Source organism: Ciona intestinalis, chromosome 8 (genome assembly GCF_000224145.3).
Source record: "Ciona intestinalis chromosome 8, KH, whole genome shotgun sequence".
In the NCBI taxonomy this organism is placed as follows: domain Eukaryota; kingdom Metazoa; phylum Chordata; class Ascidiacea; order Phlebobranchia; family Cionidae; genus Ciona; species Ciona intestinalis.
The window spans coordinates 5,789,207-5,801,965 of NC_020173.2; the positions used below are offsets into that span (position 1 = coordinate 5,789,207).

The 12,759-nt window shown below is 36.6% G+C and overlaps 1 protein-coding gene across 3 annotated transcripts; it reads right to left on the reverse strand.

The window, feature by feature from the left end:
• Positions 1–605: 605 nt before the first annotated feature.
• LOC100181769 (meprin A subunit alpha-like) lies at positions 606–9,600 on the reverse strand. Of its 3 annotated transcripts, none has more exons than XM_018813087.2 (16): positions 9,460–9,600; positions 8,763–8,820; positions 8,311–8,382; positions 7,691–7,812; positions 7,124–7,233; positions 6,622–6,797; positions 6,146–6,248; positions 5,345–5,460; positions 4,732–4,908; positions 4,212–4,347; positions 3,644–3,801; positions 3,199–3,374; positions 2,560–2,778; positions 1,799–1,907; positions 1,180–1,432; positions 607–770 (listed from the first exon to the last, which is right to left on the reverse strand). In XM_018813087.2, the coding sequence occupies exons 1-16, from the start codon at positions 9,514–9,516 to the stop codon at positions 752–754; spliced, it is 2,061 nt and encodes a 686-aa protein (XP_018668632.1). In that variant the 5' UTR covers positions 9,517–9,600; the 3' UTR covers positions 607–751. The 3 variants fall into 3 exon arrangements, with proteins under 3 accessions (XP_026691282.1, XP_018668632.1, XP_002123301.1); XM_002123265.4 differs by having other exon boundaries at positions 607–773; positions 9,460–9,599; XM_026835481.1 differs by lacking the exons at positions 7,691–7,812; positions 8,311–8,382; positions 8,763–8,820; positions 9,460–9,600 and adding an exon at positions 7,412–7,499 and having other exon boundaries at positions 606–773.
• Positions 9,601–12,759: the final 3,159 nt, after the last annotated feature.

Here is a 12,759-nt window from a genome sequence, read left to right on the forward strand (position 1 = left end):
ATTGACCCTACCGCATACTGCAATAAACCAATGCTGCTAAATGTGTTTAATAAGTCAACAGATGCCCTGATAAGGTGATTAGCTGTATTATTGTTTGTGGTTCTGGTTGGGGCAATGTCCATATTGCATAGATTGTAATGTTTGCATTGCATATCTCGTAATACCTTTCGGTGACCTTAGTTTTGATTATATTGTAAGTTGTTTTGTTGAAAACCCATTTATAACTGAATTAGTAAGCCTTGTATAAATACACATTACTGCCTGTTGTAAGACACCCATGTTATAACTGAATAGTGAATATGATATGTATAAATACACTATATGTGCCTGGTGTATAAGAAGACACCCATGTTATAACTGAATAGTGAATATGATATGTATAAATACACTATATGTGCCTGGTGTATAAGAAGACACCCATGTTATAACTGAATAGTGAATTTGATATGTATAAATACACTATATGTGCCTGGTGTATAAGAAGACACCCATGTTATAACTGAACAGTAAGGCACAAAGTGTATGAAGTCACCATATAGTTAAAACTTAATTTACTGGTCACTGTTTCTAGTAACCAAAACTGAAACAACTTATAAACTCCACATATAATTTGGCGCAATTTTATTTCCATCATTTTTAATACACATACATTGCATATATAATTAATAATACATCGCATATAAGATTTATTTCACGCCAATTGCACATAACACAAAATTAGTCAAAAGTTTCAATTTATTTCATGAATCTTTTATTTTTCTGTATGGCTTCTTCTGAAAGTAATAAACATCAGATTAATAATAAATAAACATAAAAGAAAAACTAATACAATGTTTAACACAAAACTTTAAAGCAGTAAAGAAATAGTACTCCGAGAGAAGATGGCACACTTTTAGCCCATAATATCCAAATACCCTGATTGTGTTTTAAACAATTAACAATGGTCTATGGGAGTCGCGAGGATACGGTTTTATAATTCTTTGAATGTTCTTTATTTACTACTGAACGGGGCGAGAAAATAGAATGAAAAGATGTCCCATCTTCTTCTAACCTGTTATACCACAGGATGTTTGAAGCCAATACCCATATGATGGTGTTACTATTACATATGTTGTTGAGAGGATAAATAAGTTACAATCAAAAGCAAATTTTAAACATAAAGAACACATAATATTTCACCTGAATCCCTTCATAACCTTAGAGAGTTCGCTGGACCGTGACCAGAATATGTACATCATCACAAGGCTCATTATGACAAAGACAGAAGCAGTTGTGAGGGAAACAATAGCTATTGCTGCAGTTTGGTTAAGTTCATCATTATTCATTTCAGTTTCTGCACATTTTGGTCTCTCCATGACATCATCAATAGTTTTTTCTTCCTCACTGTATGATGCAACATTGGGTGCAGAGCGTGTGGTCCAGGATGTCATATCTAGTAATGTTACTTCATTTTAATTGCACAGTCGAACACTAGCCAGCTAGAAACAACGCAAATAATAGCATTCTGATGGTTTATTTTGTTAAAAGACTTTATTTGTAAGTCTCTCAACTGATCTGGTACTGTATACTTTACTAGACACATGGAAAGTAGAATCATGTTATAATGTAACTGATTTCAATCAACAAAAAATAAAAAAACGGACAATTTTTATCCCAATACAGTTTTTGTCTTTCTTAAACCTAAGTCTGAATACTACACACACACCTACTAAAGTACCATTACACTGTAATGCACTGATTTGAATCAACAAAAAAAGAACATTTTGAAACATGGGTTAGTAGTTACATGATTAATTACCTGTAACTTGCATGGACACCATCAGCTGATCATGCTTAAGGAAATGTCTAGTGTTCTGGATGTCACTGACTGACATGAAACTGGAGAATCCATAACCACTGTTTCTAGTCTGTGGATGTGGTAATGTAATATGAGTGCATACTGTACATTTATATTGTTCATGAGGTAAATGGCCTGTTATAATTCAACACATCATAATTCAAGCATGAAGTGTCCATGTGTGTCTGGTGTATAAGAAGACACCCATATTATAACTTGACAGTGAGCATGAGGTGTATGAATACACCATGTGTGTCTGGTGTATAAGAAGACACCCATATTATAACTTGACAGTGAGCATGAGGTGTATGAATACACCATGTGTGTCTGGTGTATAAGAAGACACCCATATTATAACTTGACAGTGAGCATAAGGTGTCTGAATACACCATGTATGTCTGATGTATAAGAAGACACCCATGTTATAACATGACGGATGTAAAAAGCAAAAAAGTTATGACTTGACACTGACAGTGAGCATGATGTGTATATTTAATATACTATGTGTGTCTGGTGTATAAGAAGATACCCATGTTATAACTTGACAGTGAGCATGAGGTGTATGAATACAACATGTGTCTGGTGTATAAGAAGACACCCATGTTTTAACAGTGAACATGAGATGTATGAAAACACCATGTGTGTCGGGTGTATGAGAAGACTTGGCAGTGAGCGAGTGTGAACTCACTTTATCAACCTACACAACTGAAAACCCTGATTACCGATGTAGGTTTATCCCACGAGCCACCAGAAGAACTTGACAGGATGCTATTAGCTTGAGTCATCCTTGTTAGAGCATCAGGCCCTTGATCCACAATGCTGAACTTTATGTATCTGTTATACATTGGCCATTGTAGACTGTCATCATTCACCCCTTGTGCTACATAGTAGTACATGGCCATGTATCCGTCCTTACTGTTAGAGGATCCAACTGGGTATATCTGTAGGAAAAAGATTTATATTTTGTGTGGCATAGAATTTTGGGTTTCTATTTTATTTTTATATGTATTTATTTTGCGTGGTAGAAAGATGCATGAAATGCCCTGCTGTGGATAGGACCACTCCATATAGAATACATATATTTAAAAATAGAATTGTACATTCTTTATCATTGGACGACTTTCCATATAGAATAGGTTTATACAGAATGTGAAGCCATCTTTGGCCCAAGTCTGTGGCTGACTACAGAGCTTCATCACACGACTTTAACCACATAGCAAGCATTTTTAACTCTGTTTGAAATATAATGCTCAGAACCCAGATATATGTATTTAGAATTTTGTGAACCAACTCTGGCCTAAGCAATGCCTCGCTATAGGACCTTAACCGTATAGAAATTATTTCCAAACTCCAATACTGACCTTAACTTGGAATCCATAACCATCATCTGTATACATTAGTGGACTGTAGAAGTAATCTCCTCGCGCTGACGTGGCTAGTATTTGTGAATAATCATTTACCACAAAGTAAGTCATCTCACATGGCTTGTCAAGGACACTCACATCATCAATGGCTATGACATCACCAGCAATATTGTCTGAAACAAGAGTGGAAAGAATGAATGTAAATTGTTATCCTTGTGGGCCGGAAAACAAAAATCGTTATAATACGGGTGTTCTGTTTCATACACCTCGTGCCCGCTCAGGAGTTTTGTGGCTTATTTCCTATTTAGTAGTAAACAAAGAATAAAACATAATTAGGGTATTTGGATATTATGTGATAAAGGTGTCCCGTCTTTCCCCACTGTACTATATATTAAACTGAGGACCAACTGTACTAAGTTCAAACCCCAGTGTTGGAACTTACGTCCATTTCCAATGATTGCGAGTTTGTATTCACTTGGTGCAGAGATAGTTACACGCTCAGTCATCCATAATCCTTCATGGTCGCCAGACAAAGTTGTAACAGGAGAACCAACAGAAAGGACATCCCCATTAACTGGGTCAATAGTTGCAATGGCAAGCCTTGAAATTAAGTTTAAAGGTAATTGCAAAGGTATAAATCAAGTTTACACCGAAATACATAGTGTAAAGTTGTTTCATTCATTCATAAACTACAAAAACCACTTGCAAAGGTAAAAAGTTTAGATTGAAGTATGTGATGTAAAGTTTTTTCATTCATTTATAAATTCTGGATACTATTTCTAGATAAAGCTTAACAAATAAGTAGCGGGATAATTTACATCAAGAAAACGACAAACAAATATATATAACAAAATGTTCTTTACTTTATTAGAAATCTTTGCAGAAGTAAAATAGATATGCTTTGCTGATTTAATGTCAGCAAAGCATACCTCTTGTGTTACTTAATGTCTTGTGTTACTTAATTGCTCATAATAACTTTGTTTCTATAACTTTGTATCATTTCGACTTACTCGAGAGAAGCAGTGCTTCCAGTTTGCAAATCCATATAATAAGAAACTTCCAAGCATTGTTGAGCAACAGTGGATTTGTATTTCATTGAATACATGGAGGATGTGGCAGCACTTGTGTCCAATAACATATAACTACCTATAAGTCAAGAGAGAAACTGTTAATAGCAAACTTACATATTTTATTACCAAGTAATTACAGACTTTACAGTTTGATAGTACACCAAAAGCAGCCAGGTAAACAGAATATGGCATAGTTTGATATATTACAGTTACAGTTGAACTCCATGGACTTAATGTAGTACTCATAAAAAAAGAAATGACACTTAATAACAAATAAAACAAGATACATCCAGCTGTTTAATGAATACAATATACGTAAATACATAACACTCTATAACAAGGTACATAAGTTTCATAATACCTAGCAGCAGGAACGGCTTATACATTTTTCTGGTAGTCTTTTAGCTTATAAGTTATCTCATAGCCATAGGTACTAAAAAGATAAAAACGGCATTCTTGCCTTCTCCTGCCACTCCAGTACTTCCATCAGTTGTAGGTAAGACTCCAGTAACTGGTACTGAAGGAGAAGCCCCAACAATGTGTCTCACCCAATCCCCACTATCGGTAAAGTCTTGCACGTACCCACATACTGTTTCATCCTCATAATTACAGTTGTATGAATAACGAAGCGTGTCTCCTGAATATTAAAAGTAAGAATCATTTCAGAAAATGCATTTTTGCTTTCGGGGAATATTAAGCTAAATGTCATTTTTGAAATCGCGTTTATTTGCTGTTTGTCGCATTACTTGCAACCAAAAATATTAAAAATTTTCTGGAATATTAAAGTAAAAGAAATTTTAGTCCGTGGGTTTTCTCTTGTCTAGTTGCATTAGTTTGCAACCACAAATGTAACGTATTTTAGAAAGTGGGTAAAACAGTCATGTGTTTTATATGTCTGCATAAAAAAGGGATGACATTTTACACAATTATTTTTTGCTCTCTGATTGCATTTATTTGGAACTGTAATCTGGTTTTTGTTGCTTTTAATCTTTTTAATTATTGTTTGACAGCATTGTCAATGATGATCTTTCAGCACAAATACCTTTTTTATAAACATTAAAATATTATCTTACCGCATTTGTACATTCGGTTTATCTTTGTCACATCTCCCTCACTAAAGGTTCTACGCTGACCAATCACATCTTGGAATGCAGGGTCAAGGGTCACAATAGTGGGCTGCCCATTGGACCTGAAAATTTAATCAAATTACAAGTAAACAAAATCAAAAATTTAAAAAAATTTAAGTTCTATGAAATACATAACAAACAAAATCAAGCCCAACGAATAGTGTTGTATAACAGTTAAATATTGGTGTTATTGAAGAATCTTTCCCCCCCCCCCCACTTTATTTGCTAACCACCAACCCCTAGGGGGGCTTAGGTGATTAGGTGTTGATGGTTAGGGGGCTAGTGGTTATAGGGGTTAGTAGTTAGTGGTTATAGGGGTTAGGGGTCAGCAAATAAGGTTGGGGGGGGGGATTCTTTACTAGCACCAAATATTTCGCTAAAAATGATATAATCAGTCTCTTGTACTTGATCCTGAACGATATTTCATTACGAGAATTGCCTGACTTCATGAGCGCTTGATTACGACCAGATTCACAGAGTTGTTATTTATTTTTTAGTACTAAGGTATAATTTGTATGTTAATAAACCCATTGTATTTGATAATACGGAAAAGTTAATAGTAGGGGTATGGTGTACCACAATGGATGATGCAATGCAGTTAATAACAACACAAAGTCAGGAATTTATCAAATGCAGCTTAAAAGTTTTATAATTATCAAAATTCTGCTTTAATGAATTTATCAAATGCTGCTTGAAATAAAAAAATAAACAAAAACAATGACAAGTAGGAGCTGTAACATTACGTACGAGAATGAGGTGTCACCGTAATGCATGACGGAGTCGTAATCGTAACGTACTCGTCTGTCGTCAACAACACTGTATGGATAGGAGTTGAAGTTGTGTTCCTTACCTGGAGTATGATGAGAAATAAATAAGACATAGACGGTTATTAAAATTAGAAAACTGGTTGCTTAAAATATTAAAACACCAACTTTTGTGCCACTATTCTACCAGTAATAAATAGAAAGTGAAACTGCCTATTTTAAGTTTAAGTAGCATTAAAAAATTTATGTGCAATAACATAAGAAAACATTGCAAACTGTTATTAAGAATAGTAGTGTTAAAACTTGCTCTACAACCACATTCTTTATCCAAGCTTTTCAATGCAATTCAATATGATATAAAAAGAAAAAATGGAATTTTAAAATATTTAGGTTAAGACAACTTATATCATTTTCTGTAAAGATAATCCAAATGTTTGATCTTGCTGTACAATCACTTACCCTCATCCACGTTTTCCAGTGCAATCCTCACGTAGTGATCTCTATCAGTTCTTGACTGCTCGTGATAAATTCCAATCGCGTGCATCGTCTCATGCTCAGCAACTGCCATCTTCTCGCATCCAGGACCAATCGAGATGGTTTGGGGTCCTCCCACCATCCCGACAGAGGAGTAGCAACTGGTTGGAAATAGAAAGCCCAATTTATTTATACAGAAATTGACACTTTTTGTAAAAAAACATGTAGAAAATTAAAATAAAAAAAATCGTTGAAAATAAAAGGACTCTGTTCTACATGGATGGAGCCCTTGTCAAGGACCTGGAATTTAGGCCAGATTTATAACGACTGTTGTTGCCTCTCTCCATGCATGGATAAATAGGGTTACATACGTGGTAACTTGCAAGCGGGCATGAGGTGTTTGAAACAGAGCACTCGAGTTAACTTCTCGTTTTCCGGGCACGCGAGAATAAGCAAGTTACAATTAATCACCCAATCCACTACTTACCCGCTAAGAGATTGATATTCAATGTAATCTTTCTCGTCTGTTCTATCAGGAAAAGTCAGACAAGTTCTCATCTCGTATTCTTGCCTAGCTTCCAAAATAACGGCGATCGCCTATTTATAAGTAAGAGTTAAAGAACACTACGGTTCTATTGGCATTTTCTGATGGAAACCCAGCTTTCCGTGCATTGGGGTTTGCGCATAGGATATTGTGTAGCGACAAAACACGTTCTTAAAACACGCTTACAGTTTACAGTCCATGACAGACTCGCTAAATACACCACATCCGTACCTTATTTCAAGCAAGTTCAAATGTGCACAATTATACGATACGTATTCGTAATATTACAATACGCGGAGTAAACATACGCCTTTACATGTCTGGCAATGTAGGGTAAAACAAACACTGTTGCCACACAATATCCCATATTTCCTCATCGTGTTTTTAACAATTAACAACGTTTTTTAGAGTTGTGAGTATATGGCTATATGATTGTGTAAATATTTTTTGTTTATTACCAAATTGGACGCTAAAAGTGAATAATTTTGTGAATGAAACTTGTACACCGACCTCAAGGCCAAGGTTGCTTCCCATAACGACAGGTATTCTGGTGGATGGCCAATGACGTCCTTCATCAACCAGGGTGTTTCGTGACGTAGGGGGTATGACGTCACCGTCGATTAGATCGGTATCTGCAAATTTTAAGAAGTAATGTTTTAAAAGTTGTGTTTTTTGGCTGTTGTGATCTAAGGGATATTGCTTGAATGGCGACCGAAGGATACCAAGTTCAATGCTTAGAGCTGCTATACCTTTGACGGCGTATGTTTCCTTGGGTAGCATATTTATCGGACATTGCTCTAACACAATCACTAATGAATTGTGGCGCCCTGGGTGTTGGGTATAATAGGCCAAAGCTATACGTTACAAGTGTGTGGGCGCTTGCATTTAATAAATAGCGAGACGCGGTTGCTAGAATTATATTATTTATCCTCGTATGGCGGGGCAACATTAGTATAGGTATATAAACATATATAACACGGGTGTTTTGTTTCAATATAACACGGGTGTTTTCGCCTCGTGCCCGCTTGCGAGTTACCCCAACAGATTAGAAGTTTGGTTTCGCTTACAAAAGATTTGAAACCGGTTTCCGTGTTTCTTATTAGTTGGCCATAAAATAATTATTTGTTTACCTGCATTTATATCGAAAATGTCCCCTTTGTCTTCTTTGTCCAATTCATTCTCGTTTCCTTTGCCGGTTACAGCTGTAAAGTATAAATATGGTAGGGTGGGAGAAGATGGGACACTTTTAGCACATATTATCCAAATATCCCGATCGTGTTTTAAACAACGGTCTATGGGAGTCGTTAAGGGACGGTTTTATAATTCTTTGAATGTTCTTTGTTTACTACTAAATGCGATGAGATAATAGAATGAACAGGTGTCCCATCTTCCCCCACCCTGCTATAAAATCTTAGTATAGTGGTGTGAGTGCAATCTTTATTAGCTCTAAACCCTCCAATACAGTTCGTTTATGGCTGGCCAAACCAGTTCTAAACCATGTTTAACTTTAATGTTGTAACTTTTGCTTTTAATTATTGTTAAATCCATTTTTATGTGTATTTGTACATACACACACGATTACCATTTTTGAAAACGATTCCGCCCGGTCGATTTATTTTTGGTCGTTGGACTGCGGCTGCCTGCAATAAGCGTGGGATATTGTTAAAAACAGGATATTCATTGCACGAATATAATACACCAAGATCACATTGATTTATATAGAGAGTAGGGTGGGGGAAGATGGGACACATTTAAATTTTATTTTTCTCGTCCCATTTAGTAGTAAACAAAGAACATTGAAAGAATTATAAAACCGTCCCTTAACGACTCCCATAGACCGTTGTTTAAAACATGATCGGGATATTTGGATATTATCTGCCAAAGGTGTCCTTTCCTTATCCCACCCACCCTACTATACACTAGCGAAGATTAAATTATTCAACGAAGGGAATTAAAAGCAAACAATAGTCGGTAATACTTGGTGTTGTAAAGTAGAATGGGGGAAGATGAGACATCTTTAACACAAAATTTCTAAACAACCTGATCGCGTTTTAAAGAATTAACAACGGTCTGTGGAAGTCGTAAGAATACGGTTTTATAATTCTTTGAATGTTCTTGGTTTACTACCAAATGGAAAGAGAAAACAAAATGAAAAGGTGTCCCATCTTCCCCACCCTACTATATATACGTTACGATTAAAACAGGGTAACACAATATGGGACAGTACGCCTAAAGTTTAATGTAATATTCAGATTCCTAATATTTGATTGACATTTTACCTCAGACAGCGCTGCCACGCAGCAGAGACACAAAACAGCCAGAACAACTTTTCCCATGTTTGCTTTCTATATAACAACTGCATTAAACGAATAACATTAGCTGCTTAACCGATTGGACTCGTTACAATAGTTTGATTAATAATAGTCCTATGTAATTTTTAAGCCTACTATTGCAAAACCTGCGCTAAAGAATATTAGCTGCATATCATCTAAACTTTATAAATTGTTTTTTAGAGTCTAAGTATGTAACTTCATCGGTTATCTCTAAATCCTAAATATCTATAACAAACTAGTTCAAAACTGTTCGCATCTACAGCATTAAACTTTTTACGTTCTACACCATTAGAATATAACAGACATTATCTTAGCATGGCGTTTACCCAAAACTAATTGTCGCAAAACTAATTGCTGTTTAGGCAAACAGTTTGCAGCCTGATGTTGCAGCAGGTTTACAATTTAGTCCCGGGCTTCTAGTAATCAGTTTATCTCTAGTCAATAAACCGGGCGAGTATGACGACCTTGCATGGGCAACCATTAAGTGATAATAATATTTGTCTTAAAACTTTGCTAATCACTGGAAATATTTGCAGCATTTGAGGTCGAAGTACGAAAGTGTTTATTTGTATTCGCATTATTGTTGCTGCACGATACTGATGTTAATTACTCGCACGAGATTGTGTGTGTTTTAGCCATAGCGTGCAAGGATGCATGGGGATTATTTTAATGCATTGCTAACCTTGGCTGCCCAAAAAATGTTCCCAACACATAAACTCAAACATCAGATCGTTCGCTAAAGATCTTGATAAAGATTTTAATGTAATATTTTAATAAATTGGGTATAAATGGCAACATTCTAATTTAAACATAACACGCACAACCTTTTTTTATTTACGATCATAATAGCGAAGATAAGCGATTCAACAGCAAAACAACTGGTTAAAACGCTATGGATAAAAAGTGTGGAAAAGTCTGTTAAAAAAGCGTGGCTGTTGCACCCAAATAATAATATTCGATTGTGATAAAATATGTTTTTCCATTGTCTTTGCAACAGAATATAGTAGGGTGGGGGGAGACGGGGCACTTTTAGGACATAATATCCAAATACACTGACCGTGTTTTAAACAATAAACAACGGTCTATATGGAAGTCGTGAGAATACGGTTTTATAATTATTTGAATGTGCTCTGTTTACTACCAAATGGGACGTAAAAATGTAATAAAAATATGTCCCATCTTCCCCTATCCTACTATATTTTTTAAAAATGTTTGACTCTTTATTTTTAAGACGTTAACATTATAATTACATCGAAGATTCCAACCACGCCCAGGAGGCTGCTTCGCTTGTGGTCGTTGAGGTTTTTTTTACCAGGACCTCTCGCCAGTAGCCCTAGTTATGCCTGGGCCTTAAACCGAATCGGAACAAGAGAATCAAGGCACGCTAGGCGGTGATCGACGCCACCTAACGGTTTCCGAAGCGCGTAGGGAGTTGCCGCAAACACGCACAATACACACAACCATGAACTGCAACCTGGACTGGCGTCTTATAAACTGAACTTACACCTCCCAACACACCATCGTTATACGTGGCTTACCGCGTTAAGAGGCGTACTGTTAGAAATTGGACACAAGAAATTGGACACGAGACGCACTTCTGATCTGGTATTGGCTGATCCAATGAATTAAGATATAAAATATAAAAGGGGTGAGCTGTAGCACCTAACCATTCGCACCACATTTGTTAATGTTTGTATGTAAATATTTTAGTGCAGGATGAAGTGTAGAACTGTATATTCTGAGTCACCATTGTTATACAGGCTTAGATTGACTATCAGGTTTCAGAATAGACCCATTAATAAAAAAGGCTTCCAGGTTTAAGTCTGTTGAAAAACAAAGAGACCCACTATTTTAAAGGAGATTCATTAATTATAGATAGGGTTATTTATTGTACAATATCTGAGCCCCAATAATAGATAGGCTCCCAGGGTTAACTATTATGAAGCCCCAATAGTAAGGTGGGCTTCCAGGGCTCCCAGGGGTTACTGCCACATCATTGGAGTAGAGGTTTCATAGGGATTGCGAACACGTATAACATCTGTACGAAATCAATTCCCCATCATTGGCAATTTTGCGAAAATAGAAAAAAAAAACACAGAAGACGGAGCTCCGCGCGAAATGTAAAAAATAAAAGAAAAAGCGCTAGCGAGTAAAAAAGACAAAAATCACGTGAAAATCGGTAACGAACGCAAAACGGAGCAAAAATGCCAATGATTGCGAATTAATACGCACAGGATGTATACAAAACGTCCGATACCCCATGCAACCCTCTTATCTGCCGCAATGACAAACCCATTCAAAGGACCCAACACATTGGCAAGTTATAGACAATAGTAGACGATATCATTTTAACTACAGTAAGCTTAAAAGCAAATTATATTGAAATCCAGTCACATTTTCGTCATTATTGGTGACGTAATAAAACCCAGAGGCCGATAACGTCACAGAATGCCACACCATGGATTTATCAGAATATGACGGTTCTCTTCGTGCATAGTGTAAGTGTGTATCAATACATACAATAAACACCACAATGCCCCAACACCACCATACCTCACCCCATACAATAAACACAGCAACACAGCATTCTCTATGGGCCAATATAATAATAATAAATATTTAGAACCGCCTTTTATTTCACCGCCGCCAACCGTCGCGTCGCAATGTTTACGAAGTGGGAAACTGCATAAGAACGGATTTGGGAGCTAACTATATCTTGCTTTAACGCAAGGTTGAACGAACCGAGTGATCTTAGGAATCACTTTATCCGTCGCAACAACGTCGAGTTTGCGTCGCATATTCGCGCTTGTTGTCGATTCAAAAAAGGAATGACAACATAAACTGACATCTGAAATAATTAATTGGTTAGTGTTTTTAAGGGGCCTAACAGGGGCTGACATTTTGGTATTTTTGATTCGTACCCTAGTCGCAGGTTTGGCGCCTAATTGTTTTGCAGTTGGAACCCACCAGCTTTCACTAACCGGACTTTTAACCAACCGGCGTGTAAGGGTTTTCGCAAACCAGGACGGTCTGCTGTATAGGCCTGGGTGCAATGACACGTGTTGTGTCGGCCCGGTGCAGTGTCACAGTTCTGTCTAACTTAAACTATCTAACAGCGGTCCCTAGTTATAGCGATGTCACTTCTATCTATCTGATGCCGACTGTCCGGCCTTGCTGATAAGTGACACCAGGAGTATGGGTTAAAGTTGGGGAAATCTGACCTGCGCGCACCGTTCTTATGCAGGT

What these genes read in the sequence shown, in the direction of transcription:
- LOC100181769 (XM_002123265.4), bottom strand. Translation starts at nt 9,516, where the DNA reads ATGGGAAAAGTTGTTCTGGCTGTTTTGTGTCTCTGCTGCGTGGCAGCG. An exon ending in ACTGGAAAACGTGGATGAGG is followed by an intron (nt 6,249 to 6,621) that starts GTAAGTGATTGT and finishes ATCATACTCCAG; the next exon opens with GTAAGGAACACAACTTCAAC. An exon ending in AAACCGAATGTACAAATGCG is followed by an intron (nt 4,909 to 5,344) that starts GTAAGATAATAT and finishes TTTAATATTCAG; the next exon opens with GAGACACGCTTCGTTATTCA.